The 25717-nt window shown below is 46.8% G+C and overlaps 1 protein-coding gene across 7 annotated transcripts in view; it reads left to right on the forward strand.

Moving 5' to 3' along the window:
- Window positions 1-24870, forward strand: part of LOC147614478 (uncharacterized) — a 249117-nt gene extending 224247 nt beyond the window's left edge. For 6 of the 7 annotated variants that reach the window (XM_086781017.1, XM_086781018.1, XM_086781019.1 and 3 more), the window contains 6 exons: window positions 4651-4723; window positions 5014-5096; window positions 16045-16099; window positions 17890-17950; window positions 18142-18221; window positions 24697-24870. In XM_086781017.1, the coding sequence (XP_086637143.1) occupies window positions 4651-4723; window positions 5014-5096; window positions 16045-16099; window positions 17890-17950; window positions 18142-18161 (292 nt within the window). In that variant the 3' untranslated portion in view covers window positions 18162-18221; window positions 24697-24870. Of the gene's footprint in view, window positions 1-4650; window positions 4724-5013; window positions 5097-16044; window positions 16100-17889; window positions 17951-18141; window positions 18222-24696 lie in introns of those variants that run through there. The other variant, XM_086781023.1, reaches the window with a different exon arrangement.
- Window positions 24871-25717: the final 847 nt, after the last annotated feature.

Consider the following 25717-nt stretch of genomic DNA (forward strand, 5'->3'; position numbering starts at 1 on the left):
CTGGCGCATGGTCTGAAAAAGAGGTGCCAGCGAGAATGCCAACGGAGCCCCCTCGCTCCCCCTAACCTGTCACCCACATAGAAGCGATCAATCCGTGATAGATTAGTCCCTCCCTGCCGGCGATCCGACCGAGAGAAACTAAGACTGTCCTGAGAGCGGGAGAAGGCCCCATGCTGCCATGCATCAGTGATTCTCAGTGACATGAAAAATCGCTCCCAAGCTGCAAGCTCTGTGCCGTGCACTGTAACATGACTGCCTCCCACCCTATCGGCCGGGTCCTCAAGCATGTTGAAGTCTCCCCCGACACACCAATGTGCGGCCTCTGGCAATGCATCCGTAACCTGGGTCCAGAACTCTGCTCTGGCACTAGCATGGTTGGGCGCATAGACATTGAGCACGCCATAGAGCTCATCATGCGTCCTCAGAATGACATACTGTGCTCTACCAGGCACAATGATCCTGCGATCCACAATGGCCTGCTACCATACATCCGCAATGACCATACATACTCCTCCCTTCCCACCCAAAGGGCCAAACCCTGCCGACCAAAAGGTGTCCCATCTACCAGGCATCACCGAACCATATCTCCGGATCCTGCTCTCACCCAAGTGGTGCTCCTGCATCATCAAAATATCAATACTGCCCCCAACCAGGCATCTCTGAAGCTCCTGCCTCAAGCAACCACGATAACGTATATAATGTGCTCCGCCAAGGCCCTGTACATTCCATGAGATGATCCTCATGGATGACCTGCTGAGGTGGATGCTGTCTCGGCCGTACGGCGGGCCTTCGCTAGCGGCTTGGATGGAGAATAGTCCCCATCCAAGCGGCTACGAATCTGCCCACCCGGTGTGCTGCAAGAATCACGGATCAGGCGCCAGTGGCTGTCCCATGGCGACTGCCTCCCGCTCAGACAGAGCAACCTCGTGTATGCATACATATCCAGGGTCGCGTGCTAAGTCTGCCACTATGCGAACGACCAAATGACGAATCCCTGAGGCATCCACACTCCCGGGATCCAAGAAAAAATGAGCCAACTCCCATAGTCGGCCTATCACATCTGTCACCTCCAGATCGCTCACATGGTGAGAAAACTCAACTGCTTGAGTCTTCAAAGTGCTAAGAGCGAGCTCCAGAGTCCACTCCCGGTCGCATGGGCCATAGAGAGGGAATGAGAAGGCCACTGCTGAATCAAGTGCCTCCTCCCCGCGGGCCGGAGGTATCACTACATGCACTCTGATGGGTGCTGGCTCATGGGGGCCCTCTGCTCCAAAAAGCTGTGAAGGAGTAATCAAAAGCCTCCGAGCACTGTCTAGTGCCGAGATGACTCAGCCGACTGCGGATAGATGATACCCGTGAAGCCCGAATCGGCATGGTAAGTCTCCTCTGCGGTGCTCGAGCAAGGTCGGTGCTCAGAGCCCTCCGGACTGCAGGTGAACGCCAGGGGACTGCCAGAGCCTCCCGGGGAGCTGAGGCGGGCGGGGGGGGGAGAAGGGGGTGGAGAAGAAGCCGCTGCCGAAACCGGAGCGGGGACGGGAGGAGGCGAAGGTGGAAGCGAGGCGGGAGGTGGGGACGGGGGCAAAGGAGGGGGTGCTGGCATCTCCTGGTCCTCAGTCGGCGCTGGGGTCTCCTCCTGGAGGGGAGCAAAGCTGTTCCTCACGGGAACCCAGTGATGCTGAGACTGTGGATGCTGCTGCATCAGTCTCTGGGCGTGTTGCTGTGGCTGTCTCCCTCGACGGTGCCCCTGTCCAAGCTGCCACTCCAAGGGCTCTGTGGGCTGAGCACGTGTCCCGGAGGCTGCTTGCCGAGCCGCATCTGTGGGCGGGCCATCAAGGGCCTCTTGTTGCGGTGAAGGTCGGGGTCTCCTGCGAGGGCAGGCCTTGGCCAGGTGGCCGACCTGCCTGCAAATAAAGCACTGGTTCGGGAGCCCCGAGAACTCCACTCTCTGATCAATCCATCCCCCCCCTATCCTAGGTAGCTGAATGACCTTCGGAAGGGAGGAGATGTCAGGAACCAAAACTCTGACCGAAGGTAGCCCAGCTGCTCTAGCCACCACTGAAGCTGCTGTGGGGCCAGTCTCGAGCACCGAGCCCACCAGTGCTCCTAGCCTCGAAAGGAGCGGAAGGTACTCGCGACGGAGTCCAGGGAAGCAAACTGTAACATGGAAAAGGCGCTCTCCCTGCTCGGCTGCTGCTGGGTCAAAGCCATGCTGCCAAGGTCTGAAGAATGCTCGAGCGCCCCTGATGTCAAGGGGACTCATGGCAAGGACCTGGGCCACACTCTGGGCTGTCTCGAACTCGATCTGGTACTGTCCACGGCCCAGTAGCTGAACGTCCAGGATATTGCCCACATCTGCAAGCAGGCGGGCCTGGAGAAGATCTCGGATCTCCCCTCTGCTGGGGCGAGTGCCGACTATACGGCAGATGGTGGAATGTGCCTGGAGGCGTTCCACCTCTGCGGCGAGGCTCGCTTCCTCTTTTGGCGAAAGAGAAAGCCTGATGGGGGTATCCTCAGGGGCGGGCGAGGGGGCTGCGGAAGAGCCCCTCTAATGTGGGGCGGGAGGAGCCTCCATCAGAGTCTGAAGCTATGGCGAAGGCGGAGCGAATGCGGAGAGACCTGCAAGAACCGAGCTGCACACGAAGGGTGGAGGGGGAAGGCAGAAGGTAAAAAAGGAAAAAAACCCCAGGGGGCAGAAAAAACCAGAAAGACGGGGAGGGAGGGGCAAGGCGGCGAAGAAAAAACCCTTGGGGGGGGGGGGGCGGAAGCAGCGCGAAAGGAGGGGCGGGGGGAATGAGAGGGCTAGCGAAGGGGGGGACGGGGCGCTGAAGAGGGGAGGGGGGGCGCGAAGGCGAGGAGATGGGGGCGGGCGCTTCAGCGCAAGAGGGCCAGGCGAAGGGGGGGCGCATAAGCGAGGGCAGGCGGGAGGGAGAGAGCGCGTGGGAGGGAAGGGGGGAAGGGCGTGCAGGCAGCGCGAGCAGGGGGGGGAGAGCGGGAGCTTCAGCGAGCGTTGGATTTTGATTATCTTCCTTCCGGGGATGCAACAGATTTGGGGTTCTGTAGCCCAATTTATGGGCAAATTGAGTGGCCGAGCCATGCACGTGACTTGGGGGGCAGTTACTTGGCTCTCCTAGTCTGGTCTGCAGCTCTTTTATAAGGGCAGTGGTACAGATTCTGCTATATTCATTCGTAGTGGTATTGCCCAGCTTGGATTATTGCAGGATGTCCCTCACTCTGATTGTAAACCCCCCAGACAGAGGATTGACACCAATTGGGAGATTGTTGCTAGTATTACAGCATGGCAGATCTGGAGAGCAAGATGCACGGAGGCTATTGAGGGTGTCCAGATTTTTGGGTCTCAGTGCATTAGTACTATATGGGGTGATATCATCCATACTCTTATGGCTACTTGGGCTCGTATTCAGGGGTCCTCTTGTTCTACGCAGGCAAAGCGCGTGATATTTATGCGGGAGTGGGACCATGGCATCTTCTTTTCCTCTAATCCCACAGGTCTTACATGGCATCATGATGCTCCTCAGTGGTTGAAATCACCTTACATATTGGGGTGATTCTATTCTTTTCCGGCTTATAGTCGTGATTGTTGTGTGTTTTTCTCATACTTAATAGAAGCCTCTTTCTGAAAAATAAAATAAAATAAATGATATGTATATTTCCATAAACCGTGTGTACAGACCTATTCTTTAGTACTCTTTGTACGCATGTGATATGGGAGTTTTCTTAAGAGTGAAACCCGTGGGCTCTCCACAGGGTGAGGGGGCATGTCTATAAGCCCCCTAATCTCTAGCTTTATGGTGTAGCTGAATAAGGAATTCAAGGCAGACTGAGCATACAAAAAGAAAGAGAAACTGGGGTAGGACTGACGAGCTGTGAGGTTGGTCCCATTACAGAGAGGCTGGGGCTGGTTTTCTGCTACCACAAAAACAGTGGGATTGTTCTGCCAAGTGTGGCTGTGAGAGTCAATGATTCGAACCTGCTGAAGGGGGGCTCTAAGGTCACCACAGCATTGTGATAACTTCTCTTCTAGTGTTTAGCTGAGCCATGCCTCTCTGACAGGCCGGGAACTTTACACAAAGGTTTCATGACAGATTGATTTCCACAAGGTAGAAATGATCGTCTTTGTTTTCCTGATTCCTTGCAAGTCCTTACTTACCCACATGTCTGATTCGTTTCTCCTCTTTTTCTAGTCGTAGCGTAGTGACCAATCTTAGATGTAACATATATAAGAAGAAGTTTGAAGCTGTAGCTAAGTGGGTAAAATTATAGCTTGTCTGCACTGATGTGAATGTTTGATTTCCACAAGTGTATCAGTGTCGTAATGTCTACGTAAGAATTTGAGTGCTTATGGTGCATGTGGCGTAGCAAGAGGAATTGTTAAAGGGAAAAGAAGTTGTATATCTGTATCTTTTACGTATAGTTCAACACCCAGCAGAAAACTAATGATTTGTACTCATTCTTTTCGAAAATCCAAAAATGGTTACCAGTTTCTGTGCTGCTTTCTTAATAACAGTCTCACACTCTGCCTCCATCTTGGTGTGCTACAGTTTTCAGAGCAATTTGAAAAAAAAAAAAAGAGCGACCAGTTGTTTCTCTACTAAAGATGCTTTCCTTTTTTTTTCCCTTTTCTAAAATCAGGCTTCGAGCATTGATGGAAATGTGCATCCTTTATCCTGGGAACAGTGGGCACCATCGGCGCATCACAAATTTGGTACAACTGATTAGTTTCTGAAAAAAGAAGTCACGAAACTGTATTCAATTTATACTTGGCAATATGTTTCATACACCGGAATGGAGTTTGAATGCATAGATATGTGCATCCATGTATGTATGCACTTTTGTGTATACCCATTGTGCATCATATGCAAAGATACAAACTAAGGGTTTCAACCTTGAGGCGTTCCTACAGAAACTCTAAGCTTTTTCTAAATTGTGTTTTGGTCCAATAACTCTGTAAAAACATTTTTTTGAAAAGTTTTAAAAAAAATTGTGTCAATGCAGGATAGCTTCAATCTAGCATCATGGAAGTGCACTGAAGAGAATCTCATGCAGCAAATAAAGGAGCACGACCCGCTTGGCATAGGGTGTGATTCTTTTCATTCAAACTCCTGCTTTACAAGGTTTTTTAATGCTACTCCATAGCCAAAGGAGCCAAAGGAAAACCAAAAGAACATACAAAATCTAGAGAACTTATCTGTATATCATTGCAAGGTTTTCTTAGGCAAAAACTCCAGATCATAATGTCAGCAAAGCATCAAAATACAGGTTGTTGACATGCAAAAACGCAACGCAACAAAAGAAAGTGGCAGTTCTGACGTGGCACTGATGATGTGGCAGGACAGCAGCACTGGTTGGAATGATGTGACCAGCTTTTGGAAAGCAAAAGATTAAAAGCTTTTTAAACACTAAAAAGAGAAGAGCTTTTATTATTAAAAGGATGACTTTTGGGCTATAAGTGAGTTTTAAAGCGCTTTTCTCAAGTGCTTTTGGGCAAGAACTATATATTAAGCTGTTTTATCATTGTTGAGACATGTAAAAAGACAACAGAGTTCTCTAGCTCTAAGAACTTGTACTTAAGACTCCTCCAAGGGGTTTTATCTAATATAACTCGGAGGGGGGGTCGGCCCAAGGCTATTCCGACCCCTAGTGTGGTGTCTTCACTCTCTATTCTCCGTCTTTTGTTTATTTTCAGATTTTCTCAATGTTTTAGGAGTGAATTTGTTGTTTTCTTAGAGATCTTATGTCACACATTAGGAGCACAGATCAATTGGCACAAGTCGTGTGGATTTTGGGTTGGCTCTCCGCCTCCCCGGACTTGGCGTCCAGGTGAGGCTTTCTAGTGGATCCCGAGGGGCACTCCAGCCCGTTATCTTGGATGCCAGGGGGGCATCTATATCCTCCCAGAGTAGCAGTTAGCCCCTCTTTTTCTGAGCATTTGGAAGAAGCTTCTATACTGGAGTTCAACGAGGCTTTCCTTAGCCGGCCACGTGGTGGTTGCGAACCAGGTTCTTCTTTCCACCATGTGGTATATTACTTCTTGCTAGGCCTTCTCACGGGCCTGCATTGCTCAAGTTCAGTTGATCCACAACTTTCTATGAGCTAGCAGCGATGGGAGGCCTACCTGGGCCAAGGTGCCCTCTGGAGAGTGATCATACAGCCGCACCACAGAGGGGGCATGGGCATCATCGACCCCGCCATTTAGATCCGTGCTCTTATGGGCAAGTTGATTGTTAGAGGACTTTTTCCAGGTGGCGATCCATGGAAGGATTTCCTCTTGGCTAGGATATCCACCAGTACACTGACTCTAGGGGGCCCTTGGCCGCAGAGCACTAGATGGATCTTCATGGAGATGCGGGTCCGTGGCTTTAGCCCAGCTTTTGAGGATAGATTTGCGAGCTTGGGATCACCTTAGGACGACCCTCCAATAGTCTATTCCAGTAGCCTCCGAGGAGCGTCTCCGACAACCCTTGATTTGGAAGCCCATGATCTGTTTACCTATTGGTCACATGCTAGGGGCTCGGCCTCACGTATCTTGGGGAGCTTTGAGCATGGGCCCTGCAAGGTCCCTTGAAGATTGGCATACATTAAGATAGCTCCCCCAGTGGCTCAGGAGAGGGGCCTGACTGGGATCCGGTGCAGGGATAGACTCAGCCTCAACATCGGCCTTGCCATTCCTCCGGAGTGGTTGACCCCAATCCTTGATCCTATTCCCCTGCAGTGGTTGGGAGTGTTCACTAGGCATGGTATTCTTCTGGCAGTTCATGGCACGGATGAGAGTTCTACCTTGTTCACCTTTTTGATTGGACCTCATGGCAGATTAGTGAGATCAGAGCTCCCCTTGGAGGACTTCAGGGGATGCACGTTACAAAGGGTGAGGGTGATAGGATTCCCTGTACATGAGTGACACATTGACCCACCACCAGCCAACGTGGCCAGGGAGAGACCTGCGTTTATGAATTTGGGAGAGCCGGCCCATCACGCGCCTCGAGTGGGACTTGGGGGAGTGGACTCGGTGTCAAATCCCCAAGAATCTCCTCATAGAACGCTCCTGAAACAAGACTCGAAACCTCCAAACCAGTGCGGGCACCCAAGTATGGACGGGCGGGCGTCCAAGTGTGGACGCTGGGTGACCGGCCAAGAGCCTATAAAAGGGTGGCCAAGGTTAGTCAGTCTCTATCCCTAGCCCAACTCGCCAATCAGCTTGCCTAGCTCCAAGCTTTCCCAAGCCTTGAAGCTAGTCTTGTGTGTGTGTTGCACATGGTACATAGTTGCCTACGAAACTAGTCCCGCTCATGAGGTATGTAAAAAACGGTATGGTATAAACTATGCAAGCGAAACTAATGCGAAACTGTTTTTTTTTTACGGCCGTTTTTTTTTGGGTTACTTTTTTTTATGCTTGTTTTTTTTCTTCTTGTTTTGTTTTACTGTTTTTTATGGCCATTTGGACAATGGGGACTTTCTACCTTGCCACCTACTCTCAACTTTGCATCTTTAAATGTGTACAAATATCTATTTTTCAAGCGCTTTTTAAAGTTGATCGTACCTCTATCAAACTTATTTTTCAGAAAAATAAAGTCTCGTACCGGTATCGTTTTTTCGTACCTTCGTCTCGTTTTCGTACCTTCGTACCTAACAACTATGACACGGTAGATACACTTTGTGCACATGACACTTAGTGTGATCTTGTAGACAAGGAGGAGACTCCGGGTACCCCATTTTTTGCATACATGGCATAGCTTGGCCGTAGGATCGAGAATCCCGAGGTCGAGGGTACTCCAACAGCAGGACACTGGTAGTCTCAGGGCCTCTCACTACACTTTCTCTCAGATTTCTGGAAGAGGCTTTGGGATAGTTTTCGACCTCGGAAGATCACTCTCTTTTTGTGGATGCCTGACACATAGAAGTTTGGCGGTTGGCACATGGTTGGCCATTGGAGGTAGACCAACAACATGTCTGAGATGTGGCCATCCCTAGGAGTCTGGGATTGCGTGAAGGCTCAGTAGGTATGGCAACGGATTCTCCACATCTTTATTATGGGTAGGGCTTCTTCCTATACTATTAGATGGGGCACTCTTGCTTGGGCCACTGAGGCCGAGGTTGTCATGGCTTATGAGGAGGAAGGTGGGGGCTAGCTCGTCCGGTGTCACACCTTTGCATCTCGGGTAGTGACAGTCCCAGCCCCATCTACTGGTCACTAGACTCTTGGTTCGAACCAGAGATGGGAGATTTGTAGTAGCATTGCCTCATGGCACATCTGGAGAGCTCAATGCAGCAAAGCCATCAAAGGCACCCACACCCTGCCTGCAGAGTCCATCGGGAGCATCTAGCTCGACATCATTCATACCCTCCGAGGCTAGTGGGGGAAGCTTCAAGGTGGTTCTGACTGTATGTGGAAGCATTGGTGACCTAGTCCTTTTGTCACAGATAGTGGTGGTGAGCCCACTTGACACCACCGGTGTGGTTATTCCCTCCCCCCACCCCTTGTATGAGATAGTCATAGAGCGGCCAACCAAAGGAGAAGTGCATCCTCCTCTTTTTGGTTCTTTGATCCTCGCTCCGTACAGAGAAGCGAGTTTATATCTAGCCTTTGGAGGCTGTTTTTTGTTAACAGAAGGATCTTGTTTCCAGAAAAAAAAAAGCTAGGTCCCCATGTCATGGCCCTTATGAAGGTCTGCTATTGTGGATAACGATCTTTACACGTGGTGCTTTTTGCTTTTTCTTCAAGCAATGGGAAGCACTCACCGCCAAGAGGACCAAGCCACCAAAAGTAGAAAGGAGATCAAGAAGACCGAAGAGCCCACATGGTCAAAGAAACTATGACCAATTTGGACACTATTGTGCAAGATTTGGACTTCAAGAGAATCTTTGAGTAACTATCTAAGAAGATTGAGTAAATGAAGAAAGGGGATGAGCAACCAACAAAGGAGGATGCGGTTGAAAATCAAGAGTCTTCATCAAAGAGGTCTCCCTCAAAGATATCACCCAGTCCTCCACTTTCTCGTGGAAGAAAGAGGAGCCATTCCAAATCAGCCCATTCTCATCGTGGGAAAAGCCGACATCGTCAGAAAAGGTCTAGGAGCCCGTCTTCTTCATCAAGCCTTTCATCTTCCTCATCATCATCATCATCATCATCATCATCTTCTTCTTCTTCTTCCCCTTCTGGGTTACCCTCTCCATGGCATGAAAAGAAAGGGAAGAAAGCGCAAAGCTAAGGAGTTCAAAGAAGGAGAAAGAGCGGTGCGGTTTACACCATATGATGGAGCTTATGGTTACACAAGCAAAGCCCTCACTTTTATCTGTCAATTTGGTATTTCTTTTGGTTCCGAAAACTCTTCAGAGTCATCCAAGATTTGATGCATTCAGCTTTAGTTGCTGCCAGGGTCTACATGGTACATGAACCAAAGAAAAAGACAAGTATTGGACATCAAAAGTCTTCGGTACTTGAGAAGCATGAGAACTCTAGTAATAGGTTTCAACCTATGAAGCCAAGGGGTATTCCAAACTCCTACAAAGGAAAGCACAACTGGACCAATGAGCAAATAGAGTCCTACCACAAGGAAGGGAAATGCTTTAGCTTTGGCAAAGAGGGGCACATGTTGGCCCAATGTCCAGATCGTCCTAAGGGACCTAGAGAGCAAGAGAAGTTGAAGGAATAGTCTAAACCAGTGGTTGGTGGGATTGTGATGTATTGGGATACCTACTATTGTATCCCATGTATCTATTTCCAAAGCAATAAAGTCTTCCATCATTGCGTATATGAACTTTGTACAGCATAAGAGTGAAGACTTAGTGAAAGATTTGAACTCTCTTGAGAGGGAGAGACTACAGTTTCTAGAGGGATACAAGGATATTTGCTTCACGGATGTTATTCCACGAGAGTTGCCTCCTAAGCGACTAGAGGATCATGTGATAGAGTTGATTGAGGGGAGTTCACCCTTAAATCGACCTCCTTACCGTGTGAGTGATGTACAACAAGAAGAGATTATGACACAAGTACATGACTTGCTATCAAAGAGGTTGATACGGCCTAGTTCTTCACCCTTTTGTTCTCTAGTGCTTCAAGTGCAGAAGGAGGATGGCTCATTCTGCATGTGTGGATTACAGAGCCTTGAACAAGATTACAATCAAGAATCGGTTTCCTATACCCTTTTGTTCTCTAGTGCTTCAAGTGCAGAAGGAGGATGGCTCATTCTTCATGTGTGGATTACAGAGCGTTGAACAAGATTACAATCAAGAATTGGTTTCCTATACCGAGGGTTGATATATTGGATTGGTTGGAAGGTGCGTCATTCTTTAGTCAGAATGACTTGAAGAGTAGCTATCATCAGATTCGAATCCAACCACTGGATATTCACAGGACTTCCGTACCACTTTTGGATTGTATTAGTATTTGGTGATACCTTTTGGACTCATAAATGCTCTAGCTACCTTCAACCGCATGATGGATCACAAGTATGCAGGCACTTTCTTTCATGACATCATTGTGTTCGTGGAACACATCAAGCATTTAGCTACGGTTTTCAGGAGTTGTGGGAGCACAAGCTTTTCATCACAATCTCCTGTCGCATGGTGTTCATCTCTGTCCTTATGTGAAGTTGCATCTCCTCATAAAGGACCTCATCTCGTCGGGCCATCTTCGTAATCCTTTGTGAGCCAGGGGACAAGATTCCTTCCCTCCTCAGTCTTCTGCGGTAGGCATTTGGTGCCTTCGTGGGGGTGTGAAAGGTTGTCTCACCATCCTGTTCCCCCTCTAGGGGTTGAGACATGTTTTCCCCTACTAGTTGCTGCCTTGGGGGCTTGAGCAAGGGTCGGTGGGAAAAGGCAGCCTTCAGCGGCAGGCAGAGCAAAGCACCGAGCAAGGGTGGGTGGGAAAAGGAGGGCTTCAGCGGCAGGCAGAGCAAAGCAACGAGCAAGGGTGGGTGGGAAAAAGGAGGGCGACCTGCGCATAGTGCAGCGAGGCAGCCTACAGCGGCGGGCAGAGCAGAGCAGCAAGGTGGCCTGCGCACAGGGTAGCGAGGCAGCCTACAGAGGTGCGCACGGAGGCGGGCAGAGGCGTGCAAGTGGGTGCGCATAGAGAAGAGGCGCACAAGTCATCTTAGCAGAGAGAGAGAGAGAGAGAGAGAGAGAGAGAGAGAGAGAGATGTACTAACGTCTACTAGAGGCCGAACTCGACCTATGAGACAAATCAATGTACAACTGTCAATGTCCTCTGGATGTCCAGAAAAAAAGGACAAAATGAACATGAAATAAACTATGAAAGTACTGAGCTAGTGGGGGGGTGTGATGGATGGAGCACTACTACTAGAGGCTTAGTATGCAACCTATATGTGTAGGATATACAAGAATGCAATGGAGATCTATCTAGCTCCAACCAGTACCATTATGGGGGTGTAATATGTAATACATAGACGATGGTGAGGCAAAAATCGCTCGGAGCATGATCTCTGGGTGTGAGTGTAAGTGAGCGAGCCGCTCCTGGATATGGTGCTGATGTCGAGCCCGTATCTCTGTGATCTCCCTCTGATGTAGTCTGGGAGTCTGGTAGCCTGGTGCTCTCGGTCTCTGTCTGGCTTCGGAGGTCCACAGCACGCTGAAGTGTAACCCCCTCCTGTGTCAGGGTAGGCACTGGGATAGATCTCTGGAAGAAATCAGTGAGTTGGAGCTGTCGCCTACCTCTCCCTGTGGTATGAGTCCGTAGGGAAATTGAAACTAAATCGGATACGGGAACATCCATGGTTGCACTTGAAGATTCTATCATGGTATGGTTAGATTTTCCTATGGGCAATGATGTTAAGCGCAAGCGCGCATTGATTAGTCCTTGAGCTAGTCATAATAACATGAAAATAGACACTTGGGTGTCATTAGGACAACCTAAAATCATCTCTAAAGACAATGGTCTTGCAAGAGGTGCCAATGGACAAAACATTGAAGTTCCAGGTTGCTTTAGCTATGTTACTTAAACAATCGGTGGAAATGTGGAATTTAGATTCCATGTTAACCCAGATCCCCTTGAGTATGATGTCATCCTAGGTGGAACTTGGGTACGTGACTCATGGTATTCAATTAACAAATTCATGCAAACAATCACCTTGAACACTCCTGCTGCAGGCATTAAATGCTATTATGGGAGGAAGAGACCTTGGAGGAGCTAGAACTTCTAACATATCTTACTCAGAATATCCCAAGATTTATGGTCGGATTGGAACTTTCCAATAAAATCACCACAATCCAAGCATTGCTTTATCCACAACGAGAGCACAATCTTATGACCCTCGAGTTATGGGATTTGTTACGTCAACCAACACTCACGGCTCATCCTGAAAGAATTCCATTCACACAAGACTTGAACATGCCATGTTTAGGGTACTTTGAAAAAACAATGTATATAGAATCTAACCCCCTTACGTGTAAGTTTTTTGTGGTTGAGTATGTGTTGGAAGCAGATTTGATCTTGGGGCATAAATGGCCTATTGCTGCCCAAGCACCACTGTGCTTTGCTAGCGATAGGGTCATCATAATGGTCAATGACACAAAGTTGACAATACCATATTGCACGAAAGAGGATCCAATCCTAATGGATTTCTATGATGCTGAATGCAAAAAGCTACAAGCCTCTTCCTCGGAAGCCCCCCTACACAAAGACCTACCATCTGCGTCAATGACCAACTCGGACAATTCAACTCTATCCTCACCAACGAAGCTCAATGCCAAAACCTCGCAATCAATACCTATTCCTGAACAAGTGCTGCCCTACCTACCTCAATCTCAAGTTGGTGTGATGAAAGAGAGAGAAAGAAAGAAAGAAAGCAAGCTGTATTAACGTCTACTAGAGGCTGAACTCGACCTATGAGACAAATCAATGTACAACTGTCAATGTCTTCTAGATGTCCAAAAAAAAAAAGGACAAAATGAACATGAAATAAACTATGAAAGTACTGAGCTAGTGGGGGGAGAGAGAGAGAGAAAGAAGGAGAGAAAGAAAGATATATTAAGCGTCTACTAAAGACCCAATGGGCCTATGAGACCAAAGTGATACAATACTGTTCATGGCATATCTCATCATGGAATGGAAAATAAAACAGAATGAAAACATAAATATAGCTATCTCACTGGGGTGATACAAAACTGTCCATGCAAACTCGTCATGGAATACTGAGAACATAAAAATAATGGGAGCAACATCAGCTCCGAGTAGATGGTATACCACTCTCCAAAATGTCAAGCATGGGGCTGACGAGTATGGCCGAGAGGTCTCCCTCAACTATGTCACGTGGAAAGGTAGCTCGATGGCGGTGGAGCATGTCCTGGATTTGGAGCTGGGCCGACCGGGGGGGGGGGGTCAGGGGGGGGTCAGTCGAGGGCGTCGAGCACGCTGGAGTGCAGAGGCTCAGTCCAAGGTAACTCCTCTCGGGCGAGGTAGGTCCAGAGCAGCCCGTGGAGGGTCCACAAGATCCAGTGTGTCAGTGTCCTCCACCTCCTGGGTCCAGAAGAAACTGGTGATGGTTGGCTGTCGAGGGAGGGGGCGGGTGGCGGGGCCTGTGTCTCAAGAAGGTGTCCTTGTGTCTGCGGAGCTCAAGCAGGAAGAGGCCCAAGCAACGCTGGTCCTGGAAGTCAATGATCCTGGAGAGTGGACCGAATCCCTCACGAAATAGACAGTGAAACCTCCCACGGATCTCATAGTATACTGGGCAGCCACATATGTAATGCTCCTCCGTCTTAACCTCTGTGTGGCATAGTTGGCAAATCCTCTCCTCTCTAGGTGTCCGTACGAGCTTCCCAGCTCTGAAGATGCGCTTAGCTCTACCTGTCTCCACTCTAAGGCGGTGGGAAGAAACCCGTATCTGGCCAATCGCAATCCGCATGGCATGGGACATGTGACACTCAAGTAGCCCGGCTGCTGGATGAATCAATCCTTAGTGAGTGTGAGGAAGTGGTCTCTGTAAAAGTGCATCTTCGTGGGGAGCTCCGGGGGTGTGATCCATGTGCAATGTGTGTAGAGGCGACGAAGATATGACCGGATAATCCAATTGGTATCCTCGTGACACAGTCGGAAAAAAGGGGAGTCCAAATTGTACTGAAGGGGGGGTAGGCGGTCCATGTAGAGCCCATATACTGAGAACCAAGTGGAACTAGTGCATACCATACTCCAGAATGCCCCTCAAGTGCTAGCTGTCTGGAGGACTCCAGGGCAAGCCTCGGGTACCTATGGGGATCCATGTGACTGATGAGATGGAGGTATGTGACTGTCTGGAAGAGTGCCTCCACTACCATCGGGGCTGCAGCAAACTCTACCAGGATAATCTGGTGTGGGACTGATTGTTCGCTGCGGATCATACGGGAGAACATCATGACCTAGGGCCTCTCAACTCGCTGCCAATCCTCATCGGATAAATCTGCCCCCCAGAAAGATGCTCCATACATCAAGGCTAGTGTGACAAGGGTGTCAAAAAGCCAGCCCTTCATCCTGGGCTCCTGGAAATGTGCCTGGAAGCACTGCCACTCAAGTAAGCTCAAGGCTGCATATCCCCGCGTCACTCTGGGATGTGCTGCGGGAAGCATGGTAACGCGTGGGCCACTGAAAGTGACACCAAGGTAGACATAGGATGAGACAAGCTCCACAGGATCCCCTCTATATGTGAAGCTCAATCTGGATGTGACGGGGCGAGAGGTATTGAAGACCATTACCTTGGTTTTACCAAGGTTAATAGAGGTCCCGCTGAGTGCAAAAGTCATGTAAGGCATCCAATTGTCTCTGAAGCCCTTCGGCTGAGTCTGAGAGGAGGACGATGTCATCTGCATAAAGTAGTATGGGGATCAATATGCCTGCCAGTGTGGGTCCATCCCCGCCTAATCCATCAATGAAGCTCGAGATCTCATCAATGTAGAGACCGAAAAGAGTGCGTGATAGAGGGCAGCCCTGTTTCACCCCAATAGTGCTGGAAATCTCCTGTGATGTACCTCTTGGGGCTCTCACTCGTCCGGTGAGACGGACTCATAGAGGGCGATGATGCTCCAAACCATGTCAGATGGGACTCCGATCTTCTGTAGACAGTGTAAGAGGTGGGCTCGGGGTACAGTATCAAAAGCTTTGCGGAAATCCACAAAGCATTAGTAAACCCTCTGGTGTCGTGCTCTACCCTCCTCGATGATGGCACAGAGGGTGAAGATGTGCTCCTCCGAAAGCCAGCCTGTCCTGAGGCTCTGCATCCCTGGCTCTCTGCAAATGAACTGACCTCCGCCTCTAGAACTGATCCATAGAGTTTGGCCAATGTGTGGCCAATCATGATCGTCCTCTGGTTATTAGGATCAAGTGGATCTCCGGCTTTGAGGGTGGGGGTGATGGTGTTGGTGGACCAAGAGGGTGGAAATCCTTCACAAAGGGCTCTATTGAACATGTAGGCTAGTAGGGGCGCTAGGGGTATGGAGCTTAAAGCCAGACTCTGCAACAGAGTCATGAGCAATTCAAAATTATTTTCCAAGAGTCTTTTTGTAAAGGTTTGAGCTGGGAAAGATCTTGCATTCTGTGTACATCACAAGTTGTGTCTCCTTACGGTATCAAAACTTCGCCTCGCTAGAAGACTTCAGCATGTCTCCTTAGTTACGAAAGCTTGGGGAAATGAATTCCAGGGAGAAGCTGAACAAAGGGGAAGTGATGGATCAGTTCCTGTTAAGAATTAAAGGTCCATGAGATCAATCGGCTTCTTTCAGCGTGAGGGTGACCCCTCCTGAGCACAAGCTTCACATTTGTGAAGCTCAACTGTGAAACTCATGGTCTTTATGTCAATTTGGTAATCAAGGCCCTAAACAACATATGGTGCAAATGGAGAGTTGAAACTTTGAAATCTTCTTCAACTTTTCCTTCACACACAAAAGGTATTTGAACTAAGCTTTGTGACATGAATTTCATGTTTGAAGTGGTAAAGAAATGTTGATATGATAACAATGAAGAAATGTTCATGATGAGTAGTAAATCTGTGCATTCTACTTAGCCATTACAGTACTTGTACTCATCAGTCAAATTTTTGTGCATAGTCTGGAGGATGTTTGGGCTATGCGTCTTCTACGTGGACTCCTACAATGGTATCCTGTAAGTAATTGAAATCTCAAAACCTCAAAGTTTGGAAATTTTTTTAATAGAAAAACAATCTCAATATGATACAACGGGCACTCTTTCTATTTGCCAGGTATAGATTGTACTGATTATGATAATACTTTTTTTTCAATGGTGGGAGATTTATTTTATTTTATTTTATTTTATTTTATTTTATTTTTTATTTTTTATTTTTTATTTTTTATTTTTTATTTTTTTTTTGGGGGGAGGGGGGGGGGGGGGGGGGGGGGGGGGGGGGGGGGGCTTGGTCTGGAGGAGGATGGGTGGGAATAAGGCCCATGAAACTTAGCATAGCAACCCATTGACGGTTGAACCTCGCTTGACACTCATTTCTAGAGTGCCGGCACAAGGCTCTCATGATGACCACGAAACCCAGCACAACAACAGCGACACCCTAATACAGCCATCTCTCTAATCATTATCACATCATCAGTTTTTTCCTATTGTCATCATGTCAAAGTATCATGAATTTTGGTGGACTTCTTATTCTCTTCTCCTTATCCATTGTTGCGTACAGTACTCCTACTCAACCCTCTGATAAATACTGTGCGTACAGTACTGAATGGAATGTTCTATACCCATGGTTTTGTTGGGGCAGGCATCAGAATATCTCATTATGATCTGCACTCCTATGGTGGCGTATAAAGGCCTGAGAAGTACGTAGAGTCCAGCATCCCTGTGCATTTTGGGGGATGCTGTCTCTGTGGGTGGCTAGATGGGAGGGGTGTGAACAAGTTATACATATCAGTTTAAACAATATAGACTTCATAATAATCTCATGCTTAATTTGGGTCAATCAATAGGTCTTTTAAAATTAAAAACTGACTATGAGTTTAAGTTTTGTGTACAGTGGGAGTGTGTGTGTGTGTGTGTGAAAAGGTAGCATTAATGTACTTTTCCACAATCAGGACTTCAAAATCTTGTACTGTACACACACCATACTTAACAATCTTAACTTCTATGCTCTACCTTTTTCTCCATCTTACCTACTTTACCTCTTTCAATTGCACTGAGTAAAGTCTGTCAACCCTGTCCAGAAATCCTTCTTTGCCATCCTATCCACTTCTTGTCTTTGATGACGCTAGGTCTTATTTCCTGACCTCCTCTTCTTTGTCAAATGCAAATCCTTATATATGCTTCCTCTCCATGTCTGTCACATGCACTTTCTCCACTTATCACCACTTAAACAAGGCTGCATTAACTTGGAGGTTAAATCAAGTACTGCCATATACGAGATTCGCATAAAGTCACCATGGTTACCTGTGTCTTTACGGTTGGTTTAGCCCTTTTCTTTTTTATCGGCACTGAAAGCAACTTTGCAGCTGATAGTGGCATCTGCAGCTCCTCTGGTAGCATATTGCAGGACCCCTTCCAAATGAGAGGATCGGACCCTTATTTTGCTGCCAGTTTAGTCATGAACCTGCCATACTTTGGTGTAAGAGTGTTCAGGAGCTGAAACGTGGATGTTTGAAGTCTACATATTTTGATGGGTGTGAACTGATTGCAAACAGAGTTGATCTGATTGCGAACACGACGTCCAAACTGAGATCAAGATTCCTCGCCACTATATTGGTTTGCTCATTAAAGGGCACCTGACAAGTAGAGCTTGCTGGGAGCCAAGTCCCTGGCATGCAAGATTATAAGAGATTTACTGGTTCTCTCATAAAAGGGTGCCTTATGACGAGTTTGCTTATTGTGTAAGGCAGGCTCTCAAGTTTAAGCATGGAATTTTTACACCTTTGTGTTTCCTTTTTGTGAATGTGAAGGAGGATCGCATCACAGTTGAAGAGGCCTTGAAACACCCGTATTTTCACTCCTCTCTCCAAGGTTGTAACTGACCCTGAAGTCATTGCTTTTGTAAACATAAGACTCCTCAAGGCTCAATCTGTGGCATCAGCCTATTATTTCTCAGTTTTTTGCCCTTCCACCCATTGTACCAGATCCAGTTTCCTTTTTTGTCAGGAAGGCAATAAATCAAGAAGATTGTTAACTTTATTTGTGTATTTCTGTTGCTCCAGGAAAGGATGAGAAAACATAGAATTGCCAAGATCAGCAGCATGCATTTGCCTCCACCAAATGAATAAGTAGGATCATCCAGGTTGTAACAGTTTCCTTGATTCTTATAATTGAAAATGCAATCATTTTAAAGCACTTCGCTCAGCTCCGAGTTTGAAGATTTGTGGATTGTGCGATTGCCTCTTACTACTCTAGAGCATATGCGATAGTAACAAAATAGTACAAAGGTCTGCCATAACTAGGGATTCAAGCACATAAAACAAGTAGCAAATCCACTCTCCGTGTTACTAACAGTCAGGAAGTTGATATTGGCAAATGACCCTTGTAAAGTAGGAGAAATTGTAGCAGACTTGATTGCCCAGGCACACTAAGTAGGAACATTGATTGCATCACAAAAGAAAGTGGTTTCACTCTAGGGCTGTATACCCTCAGGAGTCGACACATGCAAGGGAGATGCACGGATACTGTCTCTCCACTAGTGTCACACACGATTTTCCAAAGGAACACCCCATAGGCATGGAACACACTTAACTACACAGAAGAAGACATCAAAATCAATGAAACATATTTTAATGAAAGACTGATACAAGCAGACTCAGTACACCCAGAGTACATGAGGTCACCAAAGAGGAAGACCACAATAAGCTCTATGGCAGTAATACAATCAGTAATCAACCACACAACTAAGAATCAACAACCTTGGGAAATCCTGATTCATCTCGGGTCATACAGTGGTGGAGCACCATTGCTTGGGCTATGGAGGAGGGCGCAACCCTACTTTACAAGGACGGCGGCACCAGCCTTGCCCTGCAGCTCACCCACTTTCGGATTTTGGCTATCCCAACCTTGCAGTCCCAGTTATTGTGTGTTGTGTTGGCACTGCATTTGAGTATGTGCCAAGAATGTTTTCAGGTGGAAACAGGACATGGGTTTCATGCTGGGCTAGACTAGATGTTTCATGGGGAAACAGGTCACCCAATGTTTGCTGAAACAGGTCTTTGTTTCATATGGAAACATGTAATTGGGTTTCTCCAAGCCATAGGTCACATGCAGGCAACAGTCACAGGAATGGACACATGTTTGGTACAGCCTTGCTACTGATTGGACAGGGGACAGGGAATCCATGACTGAGATGGATAGTACCCTTGGAAGGTAGAGAGGGAGTGTACAGGTGTGTCTACTGTATGGTATGCTGTGCTGTGATGCGAGTTCTCTTTTGGGAAACAGTTTGGGAGTCTTTGTTGTGATGCAGAAGCACTGGATGTGTCAGGGTGTGATGTTGTTCATAGGGTGAGAGGCTATGGATGGTTGTGGCAGCCCTGATCATGGGAGAAAGCTTTTGTATGCAGGACTCATGTGAAAGAGTCTTTTGAAGTGAACAATGGCTGGACTTGTTTGTGGATGCCGAGTGGATATGAAGCCATGATGCAAGGTCTTTGCAGGCTTCAGGAGTTCTACTATGACTACTGAGTTTCGAGCCTTATTGTTGTAATCAAAGCTCGTATAATCAATTAAAGAAATACCGCAAGGGGCGCCACTGCGTTTTGGGTCCAATCGGTGTCCGTGTACTTTTTGCAGAGGCACTCTAGCTCCCCCTATTTGTTTTCCTTTTCTAGATCCTCAATGGTGTTGGAGTGTTTTGTGTGCAAGTTTGTTTTTTCACACTGCCCTTCTCTTTTGTCCGAAGACTGAGGCCGGTTTTCATCTACCCTTTATGTGGCAGCTCATAGCTAGGTCATCATCTAGGGGGCCAAGGGGAGATAGATTTCCGATTTCCAGATTAGTTAGACCCTCACCTCTTTCCTCTTTCTCTTTGCAGCTTAGGCGATGAGCAATTTTCTCTCTGCACAGGAGACAGGACTCTAGGGGTTCCGTCTTCCCATAAGATCCGAGGAGGAGCTTCTCGACTTGGAGTTCAGAGATGACACAGCCGCCTACCTCTGAGGAGAAGAGGGAAACCTCCATTGATTTTCCCTCGCTATCGAGACTTTTTGCTTAGCCTCCGGAGCTCAGATCAACTGGCACAAGTCATGTGGTTTTGGGGTAGGACCTTCCACCCCGGCTTTGCGCACAGTTGAGTTTTTCCAGGCACCCCGATCAAACACTTAGGGCGCCAGGTTGGGATTGACATTTCATCGGAGGAGTAGCTAGCCCCCCTTGTTCTGAGCATTCGGAAGAAGCTTTTCTATTGGAGCACCATCCGCCTCTCCCTTGCCGGCGGCGTGATGGTGGTCAACCTAGTGTTACATAGAAACGTGTTTCATACCTCCTTGATACGTATGAAACGTTTTGCCTTGTATGAAACGCGTTTTTTTTTCTAGCCCAATTTTAATAATGCCGCAGAGACCACGTCACTTTCTCTTCGTACGTTTTTTCCATGCACATTTTCCAGAGGCGGTTCCCTGCACATTTCTTGACAGTGTGTATACAAGCTGGCTAGTGATAGTGCGCCCGTGAACAGCCCCGTGTGCTCCTTGGTGTCCTTGGGCCCTGTGGAGGTCTATTCGAGGGGTAATTTTCTTTTGTGCTTTATGTACGTTTTCTCTATAGAGCTCACAGAGAAGCACATTTTTTACTCTGTGCTCAATATTTCTTGCATAACTTCCTCCCCTAGCTCTATTGGGGCCAAAGGCTACTTGCCTTAGGCAATATAAGGTGAATTTGGAGCGTTTTTACAGGGCCAAGACTTCTCTCATATTCAAAAAATGAGATTTCTTAATGTTATGTGTCGCACTTGCAGGGCTAAGGATCTACATTTATCCCCACCTTGTAGGATGCCTTGAACAAGTGATTCTCTTTGGAACAATGTCACCTTCGAGTCTAGATATGGTGGCTTGGGCTCTGAAAAGTGGAAATGCAACTTTTGTTCAGATAAGCACCATGGCAATGCCACTAGGTTGAAGGCACATTTGTCACAAACAAAGGGTTTTGTTGGGCCATGTAAGCATGTGCCAAAAGAAATCTATGATAGTCTAAAGGCTTGGAAGGCCAAGCAGCTAGGTATCACCCTTGAGGATATCCCCAATCTGGGAGAGCGTGAAGCACATCAAAGTGTCTCCAAGAGGGCTTGCACTATCGGAGAGGAAGATACCACTGAATGTGATGTTGCAAGTGGTTCTATCTCACCACCTCGAGCCAAAAGAACAGTCTTCCAGTGTTCAAGAAAGGACATGTGCAGGCAAGGATGGAGAAGGGTGCCATGAAAGAGACAACAAGGGAGTTGATGAAATTGTTTATTCAATGTGGATTGTCCTTCCACATTGTCAGGACTCCTCAATGAAAGAGGTTGTGTAGTTGATGCGTTAGGAGTACCTATTGATGGAAAAGGTGGGGCGGCCGTTAGATCATATGCGGTCGAAAGAGGCAAGCCAGAATTGCATACAGGCATGGGACTCACCAGAATCAAGGCAATGAGAGCTATCTCCTGCATTGGGTGTGAGTGGGATGGCCCCTCCATTGAGCTTCGTAAGGAGCAACTAGCTGTGGAGATGGAGATGGAGCCTCTGAAGGCCACTTGGGCAAAGTATGGTTGTACTTTGCTTTGTGATGGATGGACAGATGTGCAGAAGAGAAATGTGTACAACATTCTTGTGTCCTCCTGCAAAGGCACAATGTTCATTCGTGCCATAGATGCATCGGTGGTATGAACAATGGTTACAGGGGAGTTCATTATGTCCCATATGCGCCAGGCAATCAATGAAATTGGCCCTGATAACATTGTGCAGGTGATCATGGACAATGGTCCAATTGTGTATCCATGGGCAGGATGTTAGAAGAGTTCCCCAAGATTGTGTGGACACCTTGTGCAGCACACACCCTTGACTTGATGATTGAGGATGTGGGGAAACTTGATTGGATGAGCCATGTATTTTCAGTTGCATCTAGCATGGTGAACTTTGTCACAGAGGCCAAAGGGTTTGAGCATGTACAAGGCCAATAGTGATCTTGAGCTTCTAAAGCCCTTTAAAACTTGGCTCGCATATATGTTTACTGTGGTGGAGAGACTAGTGTGAGTGCGACATGGCTTATTGCGCACTGTTGTGTGTCGTGAGTGGACAGCATGGGAGGTGGACAAGCCCAAGTGTACAGCATTCTCTCATTTGGTCATGAGAGATATTGGTGGCCGGATGCAGAGGGACTTGTGAAGGCACTTCAACCCATGTATAGTGTCCTTCGGCTCACAGACATGGAGGGGAGTACCATTAGGTTGCTTTATGAGTTCATGGATAGGATTGGTGAAGCTCTCAATGCTTGTACTACCTTGTGGCCTAACAGGTGCTCACCCTTGGACCTTAACTTTCGTCTTTGACTCTTTCTCTTTCTATAAGTTATTTTATATATGTATAGAGTCTAGATTTGCAGCTTCCTTGGTGCTTCCTAAATCTTGGATCTCTTACATATGTCACATGTAGAGTTCAAGATATTAGCACTGGGATTGGTTTCATAGGCCAATCCATGCTGTTGCTCACATTTTGCATCCCCTTTGGAGGAATGAGGAGCTAGAGTCAGGATGGACCGAGTACATTACCAAGTTGGTGGGAGGTGATATACAGCTTATGAGGAAGCTCGAGGATGAGCTTCTCATTTACCGTAATGCTAGCTATATGTTTGGGCGAGCTACTGCATTGCTCAGGGAGACAAAGTTGGAGGTAGTGTCTTGGTGGGAGAAATATGATATTGGTATACCCAACTTGGTAAGGTTCTTGAATCTTGTATCTTTGTCTGCTATTCTTTCTAAATCTATATTCAAATGCTACTCTCTTTGACTCTTAACTTTACATTCTTTTTTGTACAATGTCGTGACGGATTACATTGAGAATTCTCTCACAAGATTGTAGTTCAGGGCCTTGTGAGAGAAACTGGAGTACATGGGCTCTTTTTCACACAAAAAAAGAGAAAGATACTCTCCATAGCACAATTGAAGAGACTTGTCTTTTGCCATTGCAATCTTCGATTGCTAGAGCAAAAGGGTCATCCCATTGAGCCTTGCCAAGTGAATCCTGATAAGATTTACATCACGAAGTGCAAGAAGATTTCGGGCATTCCTCAAGAGGAGAGAGACATCTATTTCATGCTCTATGAGGAGATCATGGCTCCAGCTCGCACTACACGATCTCGTCATGAGGCTAGTACTAGCGCCGCACCCGCACGTCTAGAGGATGAGACATTTGAGGACTCAACTACCGGTAGTGACCGTGAGAGTGAGGCTACAGTGGCAAAGGATGCAGATGAGGTGGAGGATGAAGTAGATAGCACCTAGCAACATCATTTTATTTGAACTTTGTTATTTAGTTTGGACATGTTACATCATATATTTATGTACTCTTGTGATACTTTCTAACTGCTAGCATCTAGCTTCATTCGCAATTTATGCCATGGATCATGCATTATGAGTCATGACTCATCACCCACGTGGTGATCCTTTTGATTTTTGTTTAGTGATCACTATTAATGAAGTATTGATTTTTCTTGGTAGTGGGTAGTGGCCCAATGATCAATCGTGATTTGTGATATCTTACATGTATTTTGTTTGTTTATCGAAATGAATTCAATGTGGTCTCTTATAAGTTATGTCATAGGGGTAAATACATATTTTTTTTGTATATTCCAAGTTAAAAATAGACATATTTTTTTCTATTTTGTTTAAAACCTTTTTGGACCCATTTCTTACCTTTTAGGAAACGTTTCAAAACGTACGAAACCTGTTTCATACCTGCCGTTTCAGAACCACCTGGCAACACTAGGCCAACCATGTGCTCCTTGCCACCATGTGGTACGTTACATCTTACTGGGCATTCTCCACAGCATGCTTATTTCTGTCTAATCCGAAATTGTCTGTGGGCCGGGACCGACGGTCGGCTGGTTTGGGCCAAGGTGGCTTGGAGGGTGATTACTTAGCTGCAGACTCGTGGTGGATTGGGCATCATAGACCCAACTACCAGAGCAAAGCCCAACTGGGTAAGTTGATCATTAGAGGCCTTTGGCCACAATGTAAGCTCTGAAAGGCTTTTCTGGTTGACCGGATCTTAGCTCAAACCCCCGCACTTGCTGTCCCATGGACTCCCAGTGTACAATGGATTTCCCACGGAGGTCCGATCCTGAGGCCTGAGCACCATTTTTGAGGACAGATTTGTAGCCTGCTTGATGAGAGTTTGGGATCACCTCAAGCCATCCCTTAAGCAGCCCCCCAACAACACCCCCCAACACACACCCCCCCCCCCCCCCCCCCCGGCGCGCGCACACGCGCACGCGGGTGGCCTCGAATGAGGAAGACTCCGTGAGTCGTTGATCTGGAACCGCCGCATCAGGATGCCTAGTGGTCACCCGTTCTCACTAATAGAAGGATCTTTTTTCCGGGGAAAAAAATAGTATCAGAGCTGGACCTGCTTGGCTGAGTGGTTTTTCGAGGTACAGGTAAAGAAACTCCCTAAAACTCTTGCTTTACTGTTGCCACGTGTTATGGTGAGTAAATATCTGTTTTCAACATACTATTAGGAACAATCACTGCTATGCAACATAAATTTTATGCTGTAACTTTCCGTTGTTCCGAACTGCAGGTGATGGACAAAGAGCTCAATTCTCCAAGACGTGATACATGTATCATTGATTTTGTATAATGCTTTGGTCTCTCATGATGTAAATATTTTCTCCTCATTGCTCTTGTACACACAAAATGCTTCTATATTTTGTATAGCAGAATTTTTTATGTAGCCAGTTGTCCTGTTGTTTCATTCACTGTTCTATTTATGTGTGAACTGTCATTGCATCAAGTGTGATTCTGACAAAAGTAGGTAATTCTCTGATTACATGCACATGCTAGATGGTTTTGCATGTGATTGGATAAGATTAAAGCTCAGAGAGTGCATAATTGGGGGCCTTATGGCCACTACACGTTGCAAAAAGTACAGAACAAAATGTAAGAAAGCCACCCATGTCTTTAAGATGGGTTCAAGGAGATGGGTTAAAAATGCATCTCTTTAAAGCCACCCATGCCTTGATGCTCGAGTTATGTGTCACTGTAAACCCTGTCAAACTAAAAAAGTATTAGGTTCTACTTAATGATTTGTGGCCATCTTAAGTGAATTTATTGCAAATCTTTTTTATGTTCACAAGGTTTTTTGAATCCATGACTTGCTAAATAATGATTCGGTTTAGTTTTTAATTAGTCACAAAATTGTGTTAGGCCAACTTTTTCGCTTAGGCCATCCTATGGTTCTCAAGTCAATCTCTTGTTCTGCCTTGGGTAGTGTGTGATTATCCCTATCCTTGGTTTCCAATTAATTCTAGGCCTTGAGATTCAGCCCAACTTCTTTAGCCTAAGCCTCTAGCCTAACAATGTTAGATGAACCTTCCCCAAATCTAAAATTCACCTTATACATCTCAACATTTATTTCGGTTTATCTTTTATCATCCCTTCGTTAGTGCATTAATTCACCTTTGTAAGAGATTAAGATGACATTTACAGTACTTGAGTAGCTATGCAGTCTATGAGGTATGTTATCATCACCTCCTAAGATATTCATACTTGCCATCTGTAAGCTATCCTTTGAGACACTAGGCATTCTTCAATCTCACACG

The sequence above is a fragment of the Cibotium barometz genome, chromosome 42 (genome assembly GCF_041138505.1).
Source record: "Cibotium barometz isolate CiBa-2024 chromosome 42, ASM4113850v1, whole genome shotgun sequence".
Lineage (NCBI taxonomy): Eukaryota > Viridiplantae > Streptophyta > Polypodiopsida > Cyatheales > Cibotiaceae > Cibotium > Cibotium barometz.